A 22649-nucleotide genomic window follows, 5' to 3' on the forward strand; every position below is an offset into this window, starting at 1 on the left:
GCGCGCTTCCGTGACGCAACCCACGGCGCGGGGGAAGATGGCGGCGCGGGTAAAGGGCCTGGGGTGGGCCACGCGGCCGTTTCTGCGGGTGGTCCAAACTTCGTACCTCGACGGGCGGCGCTGGGTCCGGGCGCTGCGGCGGAACCCCGTGAGGGTGGTGTTTCCATCGAGACAGGTGGTGGAACGGAAGCCCGGTCCTGGAAAGCAGCCCCAGAGGGCTGCGGCTGAGGCCAGTCCCTACGAGCCGCGACCAAAGCAGCCGCTTCAGGTGTCACCATCCCAGACGCCCTGCACCTGGGAAGAGTCGGGGCTTCGCTATGATAAGGCTTTACCCGGGGACAGAAGGCTGAGGTGATGTGTTCCTGAGACTTGTCTTGTATTCCTGTTTCTCTTCCCACCTGTCAGCGGGAGCTTAACCTCTTTCCTCCTGTTGGAGGACTTCTCCCGGTACAACCCTCTGGTTTTATTATGCATGGAGGGCAGAATAAATGTTTTCTTTGGAATTAGTTTGTTTATGTCTGTGAAGCTCTTTATATCTGTTAGAACTAGGTGTGTCTCCGTAACAAGGATGTTAGTAATTACCCGTCTTTTTGTTTCCACCCACAGCAGTGTAATGACAATAGTTAAGTCCAGGCCATTTCGGGAAAAGCAAGGAAAGATCCTGCTGGAAGGTCGCAGGCTGATTGCAGATGCTCTCAAGGCTGGTGCTGTGCCCAAAGTTTTCTTCTTTAGCCGTCTGGAATACATAAAGGAGCTACCCATTGATAAGCTGAAAGGTGTCAGCCTCATTAAGGTGAAATTTGAGGATATCAAGGATTGGTCCGACTTAGTAACACCACAAGGAATAATGGGTCAGTGGTTATACTATGTGTCACTAGAAGTAGAGATCTAGGATTACTTATTCATAATTGTCTTAGGGCAACGAATTTTATTTGAACCAAATTCAAAATGTTTTCTTAAGACACCCAGAAAAATACAGTTCTCAAGTCTGTGCATCTCACAGTATTTTCAGTGGAAATTGTATTATGGCTCTTCATAGTCTCTAGGAATAACCACTGTTCTTTGAACATTATATTTTTTAGGTCACTTCTTCAACCCTTAATGTCCAACTAAAGTTTAAGAAAATGTTTACTAAAATATTTAGCCCTCCATTTGCACAAGACTTCTGCCAGTGTGGTGATACCCCTCTGGCGTCGACCCCCTTATTCTAGAAGCGTGTCTGAGCAGTAAGTTGCCCATTGAACAGGAAACTGTGTCTTTATTTGGTGGAATCTAACAAGATTCTAATAGACTGTGATGTCTGTTAGGTCTTAGGTATTCTTTTCTAAATACGGAAAGACTAGGGCGCCTGGGTGGCTCAGTCGTTAAGCGTCTGCCTTTGGCTCAGGTCATGATCCCAGAGTCCTGGGATCGAGTCCCACATCGGGCTCCCTGCTCAGCGGGAAGCCTGCTTCTCCTTCTCCCACTCCCCCTGCTTGTGTTCCTGCTCTCGCTGTCTCTCTCTCTGTCAAATAAATAAATAAAATCTTTAAAAAAAAAAAATACGGAAAGACTAAATTCTTTATACCTTTTTGACACTGGAATTATATCTTAGATCTGAGAATTGAATGGCAGTAAGTGTAGAAGTTTCTCTTGGGTAGTAAGGGACAGTTAGGGCAGGGGGAGTTATCTTCAAGATTCAAATGTTTGAGCCAGGATCTCTCATACCAATTGTGCATGTGTTTCCTTGTGGTAAAGTTCAGTGATTAGTTGGGAGAGGATGTTCTGGGGACCATCTCTTGTTCTGTAGCCTAGCAAGTCAGGGATCTGTGACCCTGTGCTTAGAACTCTTCCCCTAGGGTGGGGATTTGGGACTGCTAGAGTCCTTCCCTTACTCTTAAGTATTTGTGCTCTCATTAGCTACACCTCTTAATTCCCTACTTCATGCTACAGTGCAAGTATCACTCATTTTCACCACTTTGGGCATGTGTGCTAACAGTAGCCAGCCCACCCAGGACTTCTGTAGCCCTCCTCATTGTTGTGACTGCTTTCATCATTTCATGCCTCTGAAAAATACATATTATTTAGCTTATCTTTATGTTTTATTCAATATTGGAGGGGTGGGGTAAAGGGAGAAAGAGGTAAGGCCTCCTGTCAGACTTGCGGCATATCTTTAAAATCCAGTAATGTAAGTAGGGCCTGTAGTAGAGAGCTTTCATCACTACAGCTGATCAGGTAGAAGTTAAAGGAAAGGCCCCTGCCCCGCTGAATGGTCTTACAGCTATCTGTGGCCCCTCCGTGCAGGACCTTTTTACAGCACGCAGATGCCTAATACCATTCTAGTGCCTTCATTGATGGATTAGGTATAGGTATTTATGTGTTCTTGGTGTGAATAAATTGGCCTAGCCTGTGGGGAGGGCAGTTTAGAAGTACCTATTAACATTAGGGGTGCACACACAGCATATATCGATTTCACTTGCAGGTGTTTTTCACAGGGAATGTTTGGACATGTGCACAGAGATACAGGGATGTTCATTGCAGGGTTTATAATAGGGAAAAATGGAAAATACGCTAAACGTCAGTCAGTTGGGGAAGAGCTAAATAAACCTGGTATGTTCATGTTACAAAATAACGTGAAGCAGTTAAAATAAGGTAGCTCCGAATGGATTGACGTGGGAAGTTCTCTAAGACATCTCGTGTTAGAGAATTGAATAAGGTTACAGAATAACACATAAGGGTGTGACTCTTTTACGGAAAAGAAGATAGTATCTCTATATGGGTAGATGTATACATATGTAGGCAGACGGATGGAACAGGTTCTGAGGGGATACACCCTCAGATCGAAATCAGTTATGGGGGCTGGGTATCACTGGTAGAACTTTATGTATGAATTTTTTCAATCAGAATGCATTCCTCTATTACTTATGTAACTAAGAATATAGAAAGATGGGTGAATAAATGAAAAGCCAAATTATTCCCTGTGGTTACATCAGACAAGTGAACCGCCTGTTTTGTTTCCTCAGGGATTTTTGCCAAACCTGACCACGATAAGATGACATACCCAGAGACTCAACTTCGCCATTTGCTGCCCTTATTGTTGATTTGTGACAATCTCCGTGACCCCGGGAACCTGGGGACGATTCTGAGATCTGCTGCTGGGGCCGGCTGCAGCAAAGTATTACTCACCAAAGGTCAGAGCACTGCTTTCTGGGTGGATTGGGTGGCCATTTGTAAGTGAGCTGGCTCTGAGGGTGGACACACATGGATTTGAGTCTTGGATCTGCCCCTTATTAGCTGTATGTCCGTGAGCAATATTCTGAGTGTCGGTTTCCTCATCTGTAATGTGGGCATAACAGAACCTACCAGGTAAGGCTGTTTTGACGATTGTGATGGCACACATGAAGTACTCAGGGCTCTGCTTGGCACACATAAGTACTTCAGGAAATGTGGATTATCTTTTAAAATTATTTTGACACCTGCTAGGTTATTAGCGAACTTAAAATCAGTCGGGAAGAAACAGATGCCAGTTTTAACACTTCAAGTTCTTTGTGTAACGATCTTGAGTTCCCAAAATGTTGGGCATATGACACCTTTCTAACTCTTGACATTCTGAATCCTATAAAAGGAATGATGCCAACGGAGTGTGATTATGAAATTGGGATGCATTTGTCTGAGCCTCGGGATGGGTCAAACACCCCCACACAAGCTAGCCTCATGACATTTCTCTCCTGCCATCAGAAATAGGATGAGTAGGGAGCGCCTGGGTGGCTCAGTCGGTTAGCATCTGCCTTTGGCTCAGGTCATGATCCCAGGGTCCTGGGATCCAGCCCTGTGTCAGGCTCCCTGCTCATTGGGGAGCCTGTGTCTTCCTCTCCCTCTGCCCCATCATGCTCTTTCACTGTCTCTCAAATAAATAAAATCTTAAAAAAAAGAAGAAGGGATGAGTAGGCTTGGTTCTAAAGAGACTTGCCTAACACCTGGGACATACCTAAAAAAATGCCTCTTACAACTTGTGGGGAGGGTGGGAGGGAGAGGATCATTCACTGTAAACTAGTAATGACACCCACTGCTGAGACTTGCCTCGGTTGCTCCTTTCAACCCTTCGCCCCCGTCCCACCTTGTTGGAATAGATGGAGTAGATAGACGCCAGCATGAGAGCTAGGTGCTGGGGTTCCATCACCAGGACCCCACTTAGCCACCCCATCGTTGAGCGCTCTGAGCTGGTGTGGTTTTGGAAGTGTACCTATATATTGCAGGCGGTGCGGTTTCCACGGTGATGGTGGTGGTGTGGGTATAGAGGAGGTGGGGAAGGAGTAGGGAACACTTGTTGTTGTGCCCAGGATGGAGGGCATGAGGATGAGGGGGGAAATCTCCTTTTGTCCCTTACTCCCCACCAGGGAGAGGGGTCAGACTGGAGTCTCGGCCCCTCCTCTGTCCCTCCCTCGCCCCCAGCTCTGGGTCCCTGCGGTGATTGGGAAAGCCCACCGTTGGCACAATGTGTGGGCAGTGTTCCGTTTTCCATTTCAAATCTGGTTTGCCTCCTTACTCTGTCCTGAAGTTATGTTAATTTTTGCAGTAACTTAGAATACAGAGAGTTGTGCTAACGAGTTAGGGGAGGGTGGCAGGTAGGTGGTGGCCTGGCCCTGCTGCCTCCCCCGCCTGAGGTCCTGGGAAAGAGCGCGTGCGAGTGGCTGGGCTGAGCAGTTCCAAGGAGAGTTCTTTTAGCCTTCTTACTGTGCTGTGGGGGGGCGTGCGTGTGTGCGTGTGTGTGAGAGAGAGGGCTGTTGCCTTGGCTCTCCCTGGATTACTGTAATCGCCCCATCTACGTCCCCCTCTCTAGCAGCTTCCCTGCTCCAGTGCAGATTCAACATTGAAGCTGAATGGGCCTTTCCAAAGCATAAACCAGATTCTGTCACCACTTGGCTTAAAATCCTTCGACCCCATTATGTTGTCTAACGGATAAAATTCCAAACTTCCTCAGCTTGGCTACGCACCCTCCTTTAAATTGGTCCTTGCCTGCCTCCTGTCTCATCTCCCACTGCCCCGTCCATTATCGGCCAGATCACTGTCCTTACAGGGTTTGGGCTGTGGTGTTCCTCCCCACTCTGTAACTCCCCTGGCCTTTGACAGCTTCCTCCTGTCCTTCCGGATCCAGCTCAGGGTCATGTTCTGTGGGTGTTTTTCCTGGGAGCTCCGCTTTGTACAAGGGTTTTCTGTCACCCTGTTCATGCTGCTTTCACGTCAGTTACTGATATTGTCCCAGCACAATCGCCTACTCTGCCACGAGCCCCTTGAGACTGGGCACTTTACTGCTCTTTGCATCTCCTGTAGTGTCTGGCCCAGGTGGATGGTCATGTTGAAGGGATGAAAAAAGTCTGTTTCAGCACTAGCGGGAATTCATCCTGCGGTCCCTTGGCTGGCTGGACGCTGCCGGAATTGGGGAGGCAGAGGTCCCAGCTCTCGAGAAGGCTACAGTAGGACATTTTTTGCTTTCTTTCCTGATCCAGAATTAATCTGATTTACTCCACAGCCCCCTTGTCTGGGAAGGTTTATAATCCTAATTGGATCCTGTCTCTATTTTCTAGGCTGTGTGGATGCCTGGGAGCCCAAAGTGCTACGGGCAGCAATGGGTGCGCATTTCCAGGTGCCCATCGTCAATAATCTGGACTGGGAAACCTTGCCCAACTACCTGCCCACCGACACGCGGGTCTACGTGGCTGACAACTGCGGCCTTTATGCCCAGGCCCAGATGTCTAGTAAAGCCAGTGACCACGGTTGGGTATGTGAGCGACGACTCTCGAAGTTGCACAAGTATGAGGAAGAAGACGATGATCTAGAACCTGGAGCCAGTAAAGCCTGGCTCCCTGAACTTGAGGTCCAGAGTTATGACTTGGACTGGACAGAGGCACCAGCAGCTGTGGTGATAGGTGGGGAGACCCACGGCGTGAGCCTGGAGTCCCTGCAGTTGGCCGAGAGCACCGGGGGCAAGAGGCTGCTGATCCCCGTCGTGCCTGGTGTAGACAGCCTAAACTCGGCTATGGCTGCCAGCATCCTGCTTTTTGAAGGGAAAAGACAACTACGTGTGAGGGCAGAACACTCGAGCAGGGACAGGAGTTACCACTGAGATGGAACATGGAAGTCAGTGCTTGGTTTGCGGGGGTCCCAGCCCCTCCTGCATTGTTAGGAGATAGGCAGAGTTGGTAACTCTGGCTTCCCAGGCCATATCCAGGAGGCAAGAGGTGGGCAAGACGCTGTTACATGGTTATTGGAAAAATAAGAATTTCCATGAATCTGCTTATCCTCAAAAATAACAAGGGTGAGAATTCTTCCTGAGATCTCCCCCTGCTCCCTAACAAAACTTCTTGAGAGAACGCAAAGATCAAGCATGACTCGTGCCTCAAGTGGTGGCAGAGTGGGATTGCTTCGATAGGTTTGAGGGGAGAGGTTTTGGCAGGAACAGTCTCTTGGGTTGGCTGTGCTCTCCCAGGCGGACAGCCTGGAATCGCCGCACTGGTGCCCCGCTGTAGTCCAGGCCTGCCCAGGGCCTCACACAAATGTCTGATGCAAGTGGCCCACACGTTGTTCTCGACACCCTCCATGCCCTGTCAGCTTTTAGAAGGTAGAAGAGCCCACAAAGGCTGTGGCCTGGCCCTCTAGCTTCACAGAGCCGTAATGCCTGTCCCACCAGCCGGCTGAGTCCGGGAGGCAGCTCAGGGACCTGTACCACTGAAGTCTGTTGGCATTTGTTCTCAGCACCTTGGAAGAGTACTAAGAAAGCAGAGGTCACTAACAGGAAGTTCATGCCTTTCCAGCATGAAACCAGTCTCCTGCAGCTTTGTCCTGGATTATTGTTCCTGCTGATCCTCGTTACAAAATAAAGATCAATGAAAGAGCAACAAACCCTGTGCCTTGTTCCTGTTAAAACAGTGTGAAAGATGTATACCTGGGCACGTAATTCTGAGCCTATTTTATCACACTGGGTGAAAGAAAAGAGATTTACATCCCATTCACTTTCTAGTCAGTGACTTATATACCGTGTCTCAGGACTTCTTTCTGTATATTTGTGATGATAATTTAGCAGAGAGGAGGGCAAGCTTTCCTTTCTTTAAAATGACTACAGGGGAAGCAGGTGGTGGCGAAGTTCTTGTTTGTTGAGTGATAATGGAAAATTGTCTCTTGAATTCTTTTCCATTTTAAGGCCAACATTTGTTTTTTCACCACTTCCCCAGGAAATCAGAATAAAAAAATGAGCAGTACGTGACCAGCAACGGGCTCAGGGAAGCTGGGGGATGGTTGGCCCAGGGGCGCCTCGCCTTCGTGTGGCGCGAGTGCTGGGGGTGATTTCTGCCACGAGGTGGCAGCCGTGCTTCAAAACCACTCCCAGCCCCGAAGGGAGGGGTCGGGTTTTCCTGGACTCACTCAAGTTGTTGGAAAGGAGTCCAGTCTCTCTCCACAGAGGGCATTCTGCAGGCCACTCGTGTTCGGAGGGGCTGAGGGTGGAGACCCATCCAGCTTCTCATTCTCTCGGAATCTGAAGCCTAGATAGACGTCGGACTAAAAAACTAAGGAGGAATTGGACAGAGGGGAAGTGGCTTGCAGCAAGGAAAAGTGGCCCACCTTCTTCCCGTGAGTGGAACGTCTGGGAAAGCGCTGGGCAAATGCTGCTGTCCCCGGATGCCTGCAACTCCGCCTGGGGACCTTCACCCCGGTTTGGAGCTTTGGAGCAGGGAGAGCTGCAGTCCTTTCCCGGCCCCCGGCCCCCAGCCCCAGCGGCCAGCTCGCCGGGAGCATCCTGTCGTTAAGGCCCAGAGGGTGAGCCAGACCTCCAGGGACGGGTCTCCACGTTTCACCTGGGACCTTGTACCCCTCGCCCCGTGCTTGATAGGAACACCTGATGTCCCCTTCCAAGCTGAGCTGCTTTTAGCTCCACTTTTGTCATCTTGCCCCACAAAGACCCCAGCAGCAGCACCTCACCCGGGGTCCTGTGACTAGTGCTGAAAGCCACCAGCTGGGCTGCAGGGCCAGGGTGCCCCCCCCCCGAGGCCCAGCCCCTCAGCCCACCCCTCACCGGGAGCAGATCTGGCTGGCTCACTTAAACAATTTTAGGGAACACGTATACATCTTTAAACTCCAAGAACTTACATTCTGTCTTCATCAGTGAACGCACAAAGCTAGAAGCCAAATGAACGGACGAGCTCTTCATTGCTGTGGGCAACTGAAAGTCTGAACTAGGTTGCCACGTTACATTGGTGCGGCTGAGACGGAGCCCACAAGCCGGGCCGCCCTGGCTGGACTCGGGAAGCCGCGGGCAAGGCCAACACTCAGAGGCCAAGCGTGACCGAGTCTGAATGCGTTACAGATGGCATCGGTTCTCTTCCTACGTTTGTATTGTAGGGAAGCTACCTTCTTCAGCCGAAGCCGCCTATTTGGAGGGCCCTCCTCAAAGCTGTTGCTACTTCAGAACGCAAGAAAGGAACAAGGGTTGGGGGGGGGGTGGACAGGGCCGCAGCAGGCTCTGGCCTCCCAGCTTCCCTCACCTCTGCGATGTGTGTGTGTGTGTGGGGGGGGTGCATACTGACTGCAGACCGGCAGAGTGGCTCCTGATTGGTTGGGGACTTCCTTCCACATCCTGTGATGTCCAAAGGAGAGTTCGTTTTTAGCCCTGGGTCCCAAGATCATGCCTCCTACCATATCCTAGTTCTAGCCCCTGTGGCTGACCGGCTTGTGTGAGGCACGAGCACCCAGGAATCCAGACTTGGGGCTGCCTGCCTCCTTGGGGCTGCACACTGGCCGACAGGCTTGGGGACAGGCTTCCATGAGTTGGTGGTACATTACTTAATAGAAATCCAACAGTCCTTCAGAACAAGCACTACCCAACTGCCAATAACACACTTCCTGGCTTGGGAAGGATTCCAAACCCCCAAGGGGCTGGGACACATGCCTTAAAACAAAGCAGATTTTTTTCATGCTTTCATGTTTGAGGCATGCCTAGGACATCCTAATGTCGTATTTCCCCCACTAGAAGGAGAAATCCCAGCCATAAGTAGACACAATATAAAATTTGCCTACAAAGCGCCTCCTGTTTCCCGGAAAATATTTCCCGTGCACCATTTACTAACACTGAATAATCAAAAATGACGCTAATAGGCAACAGCCATTTGTCAACAAAGAATTTTCCCTTGGGCGGCTGGCCTGGATGTAAGTCGTGGGGTCAGCAAAGAGGGATGCAGGTGAAGTGCTTACTTCTACGCAGCTGCTCCAGGGAACTTGAAAGACCCCGAGCTCTGGGCCTCCGGGTCAGTCCTCTGTTCACATAGCACCACCCAAAGGAGCCACAGAGGGCCAGTGCGGAAGCTCCCCCACGGTCCACATGAGGCCACGTTCCAGTCCTTTGGGGCAAGCATGGGCCTCCCCAGCCCGGCCCGGGGAAATGACTTACGATTAGGATGTGCCTGCACCTGTGTGCCTGGAGGGGGCTGGGCCAGGTGCCCGCTCAGATCTCTCCCAGAGCTACAATCCAAGTGTACGTGCGCACGCGCGCACACACACACACACACACACACACACACTGTATTCTTCCTAAGCTGAGACACACACACGGTATTCTCCCTGACACACACACACACACACACGGTATTCCCCCTAAGCTGAGACACACACACACACACACGGCATTCTCCCTAAGCTGAGAGAGACACACACACACACATACACACACTGTATTCTCCCTAAGCTGAGACACACACATGGTATTCTCCCTGAGACACACACACACACACACACACACACACACACACACGGTATTCCCCCTAAGCTGAGACACACACACACACACGGCATTCTCCCTAAGCTGAGACACACACACGGTATTCTCCCTAAGCTGAGACACACACACACACACACGGTGTTTTCCCTAAGCTGATACCTGATTGGGTCCCGCTGATCTGATCTTGGACCATGGTTCTGTCTCTAGATCACTACAGAACTCCATTTGCTACCCTGGAACAAGGCTACCCTGGAACAAGGCGGCAGGAGGAGAGAACAGCTTTTTTGTGTCTTTAATTAGGCAAGAGGCAAAAACAAAGTCTGGCTGAAAACTACCACTTGAAGCTTGGCTGATGCCAAAACAGTACTGGCTCCCTGTGCTTGGAGAAGTGAGAGCCACTGGATTTGGGGGGACACTTAGAGATGATGGGTGGGTGGGCGGAGGCAGGCAGCCACCTCACTCCTGGAAAGGAAGCTTTGGTTGCGCCCTGGCATTCAGCGCTGCCCACTGTACAGACCAATTCCAGACACATACCCTTTTTTCTTAACCAGATCTTTATTGTTGGGGACAGGTAAAAAAATCTCATCTCTGTTGTGAAAATGGGTAGAATCGGATCTGGAGGTCATTGTGGCGAGCACAAGATCTGGAACCCCAGGGTGGCATTTTTACAGCCCACCTTCCTGCCTCAACCTGCTGGGGCGCGGGTTTCCCTCGTTGCTGACGGAAGCCCTTGAAGAGATCACAGCCGGGGTTTTAACCTGCTTCCAATTAGTGACAAGAATTAAGGTATTCTGGAGCTGCTTAGTGGGAATTCGGAAGGTACCCACTTGGTCTGCATCAAGAACCTTTAGGATCTCTGGCACCACTGAGACAGGGTGTTGCTGGCACTGGTGAAGTGCTCCTCCCCCAGCGTTGCCCCTCAAAGCCGCCATATAAACCTAAAGCTTTTTTGTAGTAAACCTTCCCACTGATCCTAAGCTACACACTCACTCTCAGAGGGGAATTCTGGTGGCAGGGAGCCCGTTGCCCTTAGTGGCAAGTAGTTCAGTCAGCGCCGTAAGGCCAGAGGACAATCACAGATGACCTAATTTTTCTGCCGCAGGGACTTACAGGGACCCCTCACTGGACTCTGTTCCTTCTGCACCAGAAGAGGAGTAGTTGCTGAGAGAGACCACTTTTTCTCCAAGGCTATCATGATATGGGACACAGGCAGAAATCCAAAGAAACCCATCTTCCAAGTGAGGTGGAGCTCACCTTGTCCCCGCATCCACCGCACACCCAGAGGAGACACAGGCAGGGTTTCCAGAGAAGCCCCTAGCCCAGGCTGGAGCTAGGGCTGAGGGTCTCCAGCTATTGCCCGTTCTTCACAGGGACACCTGCGTGGGATTCCTCGTTTCTGCAACTGGCCTCCTTGGGCTTCAGAGCACTTGTTCCCCTGTGGGGAGGGAATGAGTGCCAGTGTCCACAAGGAGGCCTGTGACCGGAGAATCCACCCTCCGCCAGCACAAGTGGAACCAGGAGAGATGGCAGCCAGAGCTCCTGCAGGGATCTGCCTCTGGTGCTCTAAGCCAAAGGAACTCCTCGGCTTCAGGCGACCAGTTCTCGATAATTCTGGAACACAGCTACTAAGGTATCCAAAGAAAGTCAAGAGGATCTTGTATGCTCCCCCCCAACCCCCTCCCCAGAGCCCAGCACTACAAGCAAAAAGATCTGTTATTAAGCACAGGAAAGGCCAAGTCGTTGATGATGTCCAGAGTTGCCTGCTTTATTTCTTACTAGGTGGTTGCATTTCAGGCTTGCGCCATCAAGTAACTGTCTAATTACCAACTAACTTTGTGCCTCTGAACTACTCAACAATCCAATTCAGCAAGGAGCAGTGGTGTCGACAGCTGGTGGGGGGCCGGGTTTTCCAAATCGGTGGTCTTGGCTGACAAGTGGAGCCAAGGGTAAGGCCTGTGACCGTATGAAAGACCCTAACGCCTGGTTGAGAGAGGCCCAAACCCTGTGAACCCCTAGGCAAAGCCCTCCACCCCAAGTGCCAAGGACACAACTGTTATTTTTCTTCTGTGAGAGCCAAGCTACTGGAGCCTAGCCGAGTGGATCCAAGGCCTACTTTTAGTGGACACGTCCTCTGCTCCCACTGCCACCCTATGACACAGCTCCTTGTGCAGGTTCTTAGGGAAAAGCTAGGCTTCTGGTAATTTCTTGTGTCTTTTTAGTTCTGCTTTGAAAAGAAAAGAGGGATGACGGGTAACCAAAGGCGGACACCGGCACCTGGGCAGAGCCGCAGTGGCCCCAGGCCCAGAGCTGGGCCGAGTCAGAGGTCTGCGCTCTCCTCTAAGGACACAGGGCTGGGTGCCTCTCGGGAAGCTGTCCAAGGGGCAAGAATTTATGAATAAAATTCCAAGACAGTAGAGGCTGTTCGGACGAGAAGGCAGAAACTTGGAGAAGGTAAGATCCAGGAAGAAAGACGTAAGGAAAACACGAGAAGCTCTTTCTTATCACGTGGTAGGAGCTCGGAGGAAGCAGTTACTACACGGATCGTTACCAGAGCTAGTCCTTTTCTCCCCAAGAAGGAGCACGAGCTTCCTTCGCGATCTTGCGATCCCCTGGCCCGAGAACGGGCTGCCAAGCCGGTGTTGTTCCCTCACACCGAGAGAGACGGACTCACTTAGGACAAAGGCCGTTCCCGTCAGCAGCTCCGAGCGGAGGCTTCGCGAGCCCGAGGCCCCTTCCCTGCTCCACCGGCACGTACGGACGTGCGTCACTGCGTCACTGCGCTGGCCTGGGCCCTGCGTGCCGTGTGGACGCCGGGGGCGGGGCCAGAGCGCCGGGGCGCTGTCCCTTCACGCTCGCTCGGCGCAGGACCAGCGGGTACGTACTTCTCCGAGAGCCAGTGACGGGGAGCGCGCTGGTCCCGAGCAGGGTCTCCAGACACGGCGGGTTCTTGTGCTGCGGAGAGGCTGTGCACCTTAGGGTGCTGGCTGAGGAGTTAATGCAGAAAACAAGGCACCACAGAGAGGTTGGACACTTGGGTTGTGTGATTCGGGACACGCTGGAAAAGTCCAAGGGTGGAGGGAAGGAAGGGGAGGAGGAAGAGGAGAAGACCGAGTTTTAAATAACGTCTCCTGAGGCTGGAGCCCCCCTAGATGGGCTCTGGTTTGAGCTTTTCTGCTAGGAAGTCATTCACAAAGGCCTCCACAATGGCGGGGGTGATCTCCTCCACGTCCATCACGTACTTGGCCCGGGCCGACATGTCCAGAATGGTGAGCAAAGGGGCAGCCTCGGGCAGGTTGGTGTAATCGCGCAGGGAGTCAGTCATGTCATCCTGGAAGTCACCAGAGGGAGAGAACACGAGTAAGTCTTCCAGAAAGAGGGTAGAGAGTCCCCCCCCCCCCCCCCGACGGCATGGAAAGCCGCCACTCCAGTGCCCCGAAGAGTGGGTGGCCCTCCGGGAAAGACGGGCTCTCAGAACAGGGAGCAGTGGACTCGACCCTGCCTTGGAGAATTCTCTCTGCCTCTCCCCAGACCACCAGACAAGTCCTCTTTCTTCATTAGCACAAAAGCAACTTCAACGTGTCCTCTGCTGGCTAACAATGTGTTGTCCTTTAATGACTTCCTTTTGCCGTTACCTCAATTATTTGCAGCCCCACTGTGGATGTCTGAGGCCAGTCTGGACTTCCAGCTCTGGAATGATGTGAACAGAAACGGCTCACTGTCCCCACCCAGCCCCCCGAGGTTCAGGGGGGCAGGAGCTGCACAGTCAGTTCAGAAGACAGGGCTCCTGAAGCTTCCACAGGGGCCTGTACTGATCATACATTCCCACGGACTGTCCAGGTGAATTTCCCTTATTAAGGATAAAAGCAAACCCAGAAATCCAAAGACTAGTGGAAGAGTTTGTAAGGGAGCAACGATCTGAGATTACCTTTCAGGCTACCGCCCCCCATTTGGTAGAGAGCAGGAAACAGACTCCATACACCCACCCCGAGGCTAGGTCACTATAAAACACACGCAGCCTTCTGAACTGGATGAAGACCCAAGTGCCTCTGCACAGGAAGGGCTTGGGGCATTCCTGGCCTTAAATGCTGGCGAGCAGGAGGCACGAAATCTACCACTCACTGGTTTCTCAGACAAAAACAACACATTCCTTTCTCAAAGGGCAGATCTTTAGGCAGATGATTAGAAACGGCATGCACTTCCAGCAATGATGGGTGATTCAGCATCTCTGGCGCTGTTGACCCCACCCAGGCCCTCCGTGTGGGTTAATAAACGATCTTCATAATAAAGCAGAGGGGAGGCACCTGGACGACTACGACTGTACATCGAATTCCCATTAGGAGGCCTGAGCCAAGCTGAGCACAGTGCTGGGCCCCTCCCCTCTCCCTCGGAGCAAACCACAGGGAGATGAATTTTAATGTCTACTAAGGCTTCAGATGGGATGACATCTGCCTGTCTGAGCAGGAGGGATCACGACAAACACCCTTAGCCCTGCGAGGAGTGGGAGAGGGCCAGAGTCCTGGCTCAAAGGTGCCCCGCCAGTGCTCGATGACCCACCACCCCGTGCCCATCCCCTTCCATGCCACCTGGCTTCTGAGCATGAGGCCAGAGAATTGGACCAAGAGAGCTGCCGAGGTCAGGAGCCCAGGTGAAGTGCACAGGAAGGACAGGACAGCCAGGCGAGGAGCTGGACAGGGATGACTCTGTCAGACCCTCCTCTGTCCTGGTGTAGGCATCCTGCCCCTGGGGCCTGGCCACCTGCCAGACCACGTGGACAGAGGAGTGAGAACACTACTTGTGGAGTCCCACTGACCTCACGTTCAGTCTTCTGCACCCCCTACTTAACGTGTGGCTTTGATAAGTCCCTTCTGGGAGCCCAGGCCTTGTCCCCTGTGAAATGGATTCAAGAACGGCTCGCATGGGGCAGGTGCTAGCCAGCAGGTGAGCCAGCAAGGACTCACAGCCCGGCCGACCGACCAGAGCTGGGACCAGACCTGGGAGCTGTCTGGCTCTCTCCAAGCCTCGCTCTCCTCATCTGTGAAACAGAATGACGCCATTCCCAGTCCGAGAGGTGAGGAGCAAATGGGAGGGTGCCGGGCTCGCTCCGCTTGCTGCCTGGTGCATAGAAGACCTGCAAATGTGCCTTTTCAGCCACATTCCTAATGCACTTACTGGAACTCCCCAGCCCCACCCCTGCCCCTGGCTGGGCCCCTTCTGTTCCACACCCATCTTTTCTCTCACAGCCATTTGAAAGGGGTTAGAGTTTAATATATTCAGAGCGGCTTCCATTTGTGCTTTGTGTGGAGCGGGCTTGTATAGCCCCAAGGCAGGGCCCTGTGAACCTGCTTTGTTCCCTCCACCCCACAGCAGAGCAGGGTGACTTCAGCTGCCTGCGAGGGGCCCAAAGGGCCCGGCAGGGCTTAGCAGGAGTGGCTATTGAAGAGGTGATGAATGGGTGGTCGTTCAGGGTGTCTGGCCGCGCTGCCTCTCGGGGGAACCAAATAGCACAGCATGAAGTGAGTGCAGGGCTCTGACCAACTGGGGATGCCAATGGGTAGAAACAGGGCAGGGGGCTTCCAAAAGTGTGTCTGTCAATAACCAGCTTCTGGCCGGCGCCCGGGGGTGGGGGGGTGGCGGAGCATGCGTGGACGGGCTTCCTGGGGGTGGGGACTGAGCCAGAGTGGCGACAGCCATCTTGCAGGGATCCCCGCGTCAGCAGGACAGAGGCTCCTGCACCTGTGGGAGGCGGCCCCAGCTGAGCGCCCGGCCTTCTCACCCTGTGGGAATTCCTCTGTGCATGTCCATCCCAGCTGGAGGCCTTCAAGGGACAGGCCTGGGGTGAAAAGAGATTGGGACAGCAGCAGTGTCCAACCTCAGCACTCTCTCCGGGGCCGGCTGGGGACATGCAGGTCTGAGCTGTGGATGCCTGCCATGGGAAGAGCCCACTTTGCAGGCCAGGGCCGAGGGACTAGCCAAGCAGACGCTTTGTAAAGCATCCAGGGCCTGGTCTGCACCCAGCCAGGAGGGAGGGAGTGCTGATGACCATCTCTGTGGCTGCCACTCTTCCTAGCAGCCTGGGGGGGGTAGAGGTGCAAGAGGCAGCCCCTTCCCGGGAGGGCACCCTGCGGCTCTGAGTGGCAAACAAGGGAGGAATGTACAGCAGCGACACGAAATGGTTTTCCGTGCGGGATGACACACCTTTTCATGCCACACCTGTCTGTGGGTTCTCCACCCCAGATCCTGGGGCTCCTTCAAACGTCCCCTAGAGCCGCATCACTCCTGTCCCAAAAGTTGGCCCGCTGAGCAGCCAGCGGGCCAGGTCCCAGCGGCACTCACCTCCCCCGCCACAAAGAACAGAAGTGGCGCCTCCTCCTCTTTGGCTTTGTACTTGGCAATGATCTTCTCGGCTATTGGCTGGATCAGCTGCTTGGCTGCCTCAGACTCCCCATCATCCTCAGAATCTGTAATGGGGAGAGAGAGACACAAGAGGCACTGGTTTGTGGAGCAGATGGAGTGGCGCCCCCTGAGGGAGCTGGGTCCTGGGCCTGAAACGCCCATCTGGGCAGCCCCTGAATGGAAACCAGATTTCCCCTGGGACACAGGCCTCGCCTCCGGGGTACGGAAGGGTTGTGTCCGTGGCATGTGCGCACCACCGCACTGGGCTCCTCCCCGAGTGTCATTAATACCCCAGGTGCCACGATTCTTTCTACCGAATTCTGCACAAACTGGCCTTGGAAGCTGAGCTTCCTCGAAGCCAGGACCTGAGGCCCTTGTAGTTTTTCTCTCAATCACAGAGCCACAGAATGACCTCGCATCTGACTTCCTACTGAAAATGGCAAAAGGGGTGGTGGCGGGGGGTCAGGACTGCAGTCCCGTCAGCAGCTTTGTGGCAGTGGGGTGACACCGGGACCCCTGGAAAGCCAACTTCACAGCTGGCCGGACTCGCCTGGGAGGGGATGGACTGCCTGACCGGGTGCCCCAGAGCCCCCTTTAGTCATTTCTTGCCTCCAGTGAAAGAGCAGCGTGGGGGAGTCACACCCCGGGGCCCTGGGCATCACTCCTGCAGGACCCTGTAACCCAGAACAAGAACAACTGCCCAGGCGTCAAAGCGGGGAAGGGGAGGCAGGCAGCAGGATTTTCACCCAGCAATGCCCCACTGCCCCAGGGGCCCGCAGCATGCAGACGCGGCAGGACGTATTCCTGATCCACATCTAACCCGCTCTGCGATGCTGGGAACTCGCTTTGCCTCTCTGGGACCTCCTTACCAACATCTACAGAGGGCCAGTGAGATGCAACTGTCCCCCAGTTCAGGACTGTTTCCAAGAGGCCCCGGGATGTGGCTGTGTGAGCCAGCGGCCAGCAGCAAAGCCCTGAGGACAAGGACTCCCCAAGGCCATCTTTCCCCAGGAGACCTCTGATCTCCGAGCACAGGGACCGGCGTGCAAGTCAGTTTGTGTAAGAATTCCCATGAGCCTGCATATTGGCACCCCTCGTGGAGGCCCCCACACCAGACTTCCAGAGCATCTCCCTCACCAACCCCATCAGTCTAAGTGGGTATGGTGGCATCTCAGCCATGGTCCTAGAACCCCAAACTATTTTGAGCTGGAGCTGAGTAACACGTCCCAAGGCAGAAGGTGAGGTGGCCCTTGGCCAGTAGTCACTCCGTTTGCAAAAGGAACAGGGGTCATCCCACAGGGCTGCAGGGAGCCTGGAGTGGACGTTCTGGTGTCTTCCTGCCCCGCAGAGCAGTCACCCACTGAGCAGAGAGCGGGCCGACTGAGAGGGGCACCTGGCCACAGAGATGCTGCCCTGAGGCTGGGAGCGGGGGGCCTTTGCTCAAGGGGGCCTGGCCCCTGCAGCTGCTGTGCTCGCTGCCTGCCTCCTTCCAACAATGGGTCTGGTCGTGGGGGCCGGGCTCCCGCCTGACCTATTCTTCCCAGCTGGCAGTCCAGGAAGGCAAGCACAGCGGCAGCTCCCAGAACCCCTCCCGCAGGGGCAGAGCCATGAATAAATCATTGGGGTCAAAAGCAAGGCTGCTGGGAGAGACAAAGGCCCAGGCTTGGCATTGTTGGTGACAGAAAGAAGCTGCAGGGACGGACATCCCCCCCCACACACGTGAGGTCTGTGGCGTCCAGCCCACCCTGGGGCTCCTGCCGGGCTTCCTACCTACAAACAGGACGAGGCAGGGGCCCTCGTTGAGCTGCACGGCGTTGGAGTCGGAGAGCTCCAGCACGGGCTTGGGGTGCCACGGGAACTCCCTGCAGTCCTCATCGTTCAGCACCTCCACACGCCCCTGCCGCGTGATCACCTCCCCCTGGGGGTCCAGCACGATGAGGGTGGGGATCCCTGCAAGGGAGAGAGAGCTCGCTTGAGAGTCGGGAGGTGCTGGGCCGGATTCCAGGCTCAGCCACTGAACAGCCACAGGACTCCCTTGCCACTTCTACAGGGAAGCCGGCAACTCACTTCCCCTCTCCAGGCCTCAGCGTCCTGCAATGTGGTGAATGCACGACAGTTCCCTCCTTCTCCCACTTTGTAAAGATCAATGAGGTGGTGCATTTAAAGAACTTAGCACAGGGTCTTGGCACATAGAAGCACTTAGTAAATCCTCAAGAGATCTCAAAGAAGCAGAAGACACCCCTGCCACCTGCAGGGGACCTAAAACCTAACCGACGTGGTGTGAAAACACCCTCCCAAGCCAGCACAGATCAACCCAGGCAGTGGGCGTCCACACACAGGCAGGCCACCCCGCCAATGGGAGCAAAGGGGCCAGAGGAGGGGAGGAGCCTGGGGCAGGGGCAGCACACAACGGGACAGCTGGCTGCCAGTGAGCCCGCAACCCCACCCCCATCTCCAGCCCTGCTGCCTGGGGAGGTTCTAGTACCCGCTCTGAGGGGGACAGTCCCTGGACGGAGCACGCTGACTTTAGAGTCCGGGGCTGGAGTAAGAAATGCGACACAGAACTCTGGGCAACCCACACACATCCCCAACCATAAAGCTCCAAGTGAAAAACCAGAGAAAACCCCATCCTGGGTTATAGTGGCATTTGGGATTTCTACCTCCTTGCTCTTTGTACCCCATTGCCCGCTGTCTCTCCCCCAGCCAGGGTCCCCCCTACCAACCACAACCCTCAGCCACGGCTCTGCCCTTTTGGAGACACTTGTCCAAAGCAGCAGCTCCCCTGCCCCCAACCCCCCCCTGCCCCACCCCCAACCAGCCACCTCTCCTCTGGAGCTGACCAGAGCTTTAATTTTATATGGGCCAGTGAAAGCCACAGCAATTTAATATTTATAGATTCCAAAGTATTCAGTGATAATTTGCTCCACTGACATTTCACTTCTCTGTGGGGGGGTGGGGGAGGGGACAGGTGTCGAGGCACCAGGAAAACGGCTCTAGTGTTTTGTAACCTGGCGCGGCTGCTGGCGCAGCAGGCATGCCGTGGTGGGCCTGTCTTCAGAAGGACTTAAACAAGTCCATTATGTTCACACCTATTAGAAGGAAGGGGCTTGGCATGTCTGAGAACACGTCCAGAGAGAAACGGGCTCCGGAGAACTGTCATTCCCACTGCATCATGTACAGACGCGTGCAGCCAGGGCTCCTGGGGGCTTTTAGGACATTCTCAGGGCCGGCCAGGCCTCCTGAGTTGTGTGTCACACAGAGCACAAGAGACTTGGGGCGTTTCCAGCCTCATCCTTAGAGCTGCATGCCAGCCTCCAGAGTCTGCGCTCCCCATCCCCGAGGATGCAGCTGGGTGCCGCGACAGGCCAGCCGGCTGGGGGCCAGTGCCTCCCGTCGCCGTGCCCCATCTCAAATTTGCTTTGGCGAAGTCCTTTCATCAGAGCTGCTGTTCTTCTGACACTGGGCAAGTCAAAGCGTGGGGTTAAAGCGGGGCCTGCCCACGGCTACGATTAGAGCAGTTGGCCTGTTTGTAGCCCAGACGTGGGATGCTGAGTTGGTCTGTGGAGGACGAGCAGGCCGAGGACAGAGAAGGGAAGAAAAGCAAAACCTGCAGGCAAAGAAACCCACTTGGTTTCTGGTTTGGTGCCTCAGTTTCTCCAAGGGACTCCTTTCTAAGGGGGCTTCTTGCTTACCGTGGCTGCAGCCTCTCTGAAGTCCTTGCTGGTGGGGACCGGCAGGACAGGGACATGGAGCACCCAGCTGGCTGCTGAGGGGGTCTCAGCTGATTCCACCAAGGAATAGCACCCCTGGGCCTTGGCTCTCCCCAGCCCTTCCCCGCAGCTGCACAAAAGCAAAGTCCCCACCCGTATCTGTGCTCTGAGTGCCAAAGCCCACGTCGAAGAGCCCAAGAGAACAAGGTGTGTGTGCCTGTGGTGCAGGAACAGAAAGCAAGTGGGTACAATAAGCCCAGTCAGGCAACAGCCCGGAGAAGCCCCTCTCGGGCACGTGCCCTGGGCCAGGCCCCCTTGCCAGCACCCAGTCTTGGCTTGGCTTGGCCCTAGAGCCCTAAGCGTGTGTACTTTCGTCCAGGGATGAGCTGCAGGAAGAACAGGAGCGCCGTGTCTCCTCACATCTGCCCGGTGCTGGCACGGCCATGCTACTTCCTTACTCCCCATAACAGATGGCCTCAGATGGCTAAGTCACCCACCTAAGGTCATCGGGCCGCAAGTGGCCATGTGGAGACAGGAGCCCTGGTCTGCCTGTTGTTTTTCAACCCGGCCAGTGCGGATGGGGGCTCTCGCAAGTAGGGCAAGTAGGCGAGGGAAGGCCCCCCGCATCCACAGCTTTCTGCACTTCCTCCTCTTCCTCCTCAAGGCCACGTGGAGGGAGGCTGGGGCTGCCACCCCTCTTCCCTCTCCTCCCCGCAGCAAGCATTCCCTGCTCCCCTCCCTTGAAGCAGGTTCCCCAAAGCAGAGCCTTCTAATGAGAAAATAGGGCAAAGCCTCTAATGGGAAACTGAAAGGGAATGGAAAATTTCTAATCGATGCCTTTGTACAAAGTAACTTCCACGCCGGCGAGGGGCTTCTCTGAAGGGAATGCAAAGGGAGCATCTCATCTCTGCCTGAGCTTGTCGGCTCCCAGCTGGGATGGCCGGGATGGCTGACGCAAAGTACAGGGAGAATTCTAAGGAAGACCCAGGCCTCCCCAACTTAACTTCTTGGAGCCTTATTTCCACAGCTGTCACAGGGGGGTGGAGACAGTCTCCTTCTCTTACTGGGTGTTGTGAGGAACGAACAAGATGACAAGTACAAAATGCTGAAAGCAGAGTATCTGGTGTACAGTGAGTACTCCATCAATACTAGCTCTTCTTTTAAAGAGGTTCATTATTATTAGTTTTTGTCATCCCTGGGTTATTTGGCTCATGGGAAGGCAGAGGTATAGAAGACTGGTGCCTTGGTCTAGTGAGAGGAACAGCAACCTCCGTGCTGGCTGGAGGAAGTTAGCTAAGGAAACAGAATGCAGAGACAATGTCAACGCCGCGGCGAGCGTTCCGGGAACTGTGTGACGTCTACCACGCGTGGGGTTGGTGTTCTTTCACTCGCACCATCCCAAGCTTAACGCTCGGGGGAAGAACATAACATGCCCCCGCTCCTCGAGGGAGCTTCTGCCTCAAGCCCCCTGCCCTGGGGAGCTGGGCTGGACCACAAGCAGTGCCTAAGAGTCCCCTTCACAGTCTCCCTCGAAACCTGCAGAAGAAAGGGCAAGGCCGAAAAGCCTGCTCCCAACAGTTTCCTCCTGGGAGGAGCCTATCTGTGAGTCTTTAAAACAGTCTCAAAGCCATGTGTCCTGAGCCTGTCCTACAGGTAGTGGGGGGGCTTTTCTGCTGCCGGGGAGGAGGAGGTTTCGAAGGAGGTGGCAGTGGTGGGGCCTGCGGCCGGGAAGCACCGTCATACAGCACTCTGGGCTGCCAGACAGCAGCTGGGCAGGGCTGTCACCCCGAGAGCTTTCTTTCTCTGCTTCTAGATGGCCACAGGATCTGAAGGGGCTGGCAGTCGTCACGCAAAGACTGCTGGGAGCTGGAAGAGAAATGGAGGAAAAGCAGCCCCTCAGCAGGAAGAGCAGGGGAGGGTGCACGGCAGGGCAACATGCGTGATCCCAGCGTGGGGACTGGAGCAAGGTGGAAACGATTTGTAATATATCGTTAGGTAGGAAGTAGAGAATACCCAGCGCTGTGTGTACAATTACAGCTCTGGGTAAGTATGTATGCATGTGGACAGAGACCAAAAGGGACTCAAAACAGGAAAAACAAGTGTGGAGTAAGGCAGGAATGTGGGTGAGAGAGAGAGATTTTTCTTAAGCAGTGTTACGATAAATGTGTACCAATTTAAACAGAAGTGGGGGGCAGTCGGGCGGGGACGCATACACAGCCATGCCTTGGCCACACTGCTTGCCACTTTCCCTTTGCACTCCCTGCTGGCTCCCCCAAACCAGCCCTTGCCTGGAGAGCTCAGGGAGGGAGAGGGCAGCTGGTCTGGGTGGCGAAACTCGGGAGAATTGCAAGGCAAGGTGCGGGGATGGCTCTGGCCTACTTGAACTTGGCCCACAAGCCCGTAAGCTGCTTGGACATGTGTCTGCGTCGGGAGGTACAAAGACATTTATGGCACCGTTCTTGTGATACAGAGAAACCAGACACAACCGAGTGTCCATCGACAGGGTAATAGCTACATAAACTGTGGTCCAGTCGCGCAGTGAAACCCTTTTCGGCGCTGAAGAGAAATGAACCAGAGATCAGTATCAACAAGGAGAAATCTTGAACGTACAATGTTTAGTGAGAAAAGCAAGTTATAGAATGATATTACAGCATGTCAGCACTTAAGTATGCTTCTAGAAAACACACCCGGCACGACTATATATTATTCATGGATTCATACATATGCAGCAAAAATAAGAAAACCAATTATGGAGATACACATGAAACGGATGGTAGCATCTCCCCTGGGGGGTAGCATCT

General features: G+C 54.0%; 2 protein-coding genes across 4 annotated transcripts in view; one reads left to right on the forward strand and one right to left on the reverse strand.

Annotated features, from left to right (window-relative positions):
• On the forward strand, positions 1-6879 carry MRM3 (mitochondrial rRNA methyltransferase 3). 3 transcript variants are annotated; one of them, XM_036070934.2, is made up of 4 exons: positions 1-351; positions 607-851; positions 3003-3170; positions 5565-6879. In XM_036070934.2, the coding sequence occupies exons 1-4, from the start codon at positions 38-40 to the stop codon at positions 6101-6103; spliced, it is 1266 nt and encodes a 421-aa protein (XP_035926827.2). In that variant the 5' UTR covers positions 1-37; the 3' UTR covers positions 6104-6879. The 3 variants fall into 3 exon arrangements, with proteins under 3 accessions (XP_035926827.2, XP_035926829.1, XP_035926828.1); XM_036070936.2 differs by lacking the exon at positions 607-851 and having other exon boundaries at positions 213-351; XM_036070935.2 differs by lacking the exon at positions 1-351 and having other exon boundaries at positions 654-793.
• Positions 6880-10281: 3402 nt separating this feature from the next.
• The window catches only part of NXN (nucleoredoxin), a 149428-nt gene continuing 137060 nt past the window's right edge, over positions 10282-22649 (reverse strand). The window contains exons 6-8 of the mRNA XM_036073032.2: positions 17909-18088; positions 16079-16203; positions 10282-13073 (exon numbers count right to left, since the gene is read on the reverse strand). Coding sequence (XP_035928925.1) covers positions 12891-13073; positions 16079-16203; positions 17909-18088 — 488 coding nt within the window. The 3' untranslated portion in view covers positions 10282-12890. The remainder of the gene's footprint in view (positions 13074-16078; positions 16204-17908; positions 18089-22649) is intronic.

The sequence above is a fragment of the Halichoerus grypus genome, chromosome 2 (assembly GCF_964656455.1).
Source record: "Halichoerus grypus chromosome 2, mHalGry1.hap1.1, whole genome shotgun sequence".
Lineage (NCBI taxonomy): Eukaryota > Metazoa > Chordata > Mammalia > Carnivora > Phocidae > Halichoerus > Halichoerus grypus.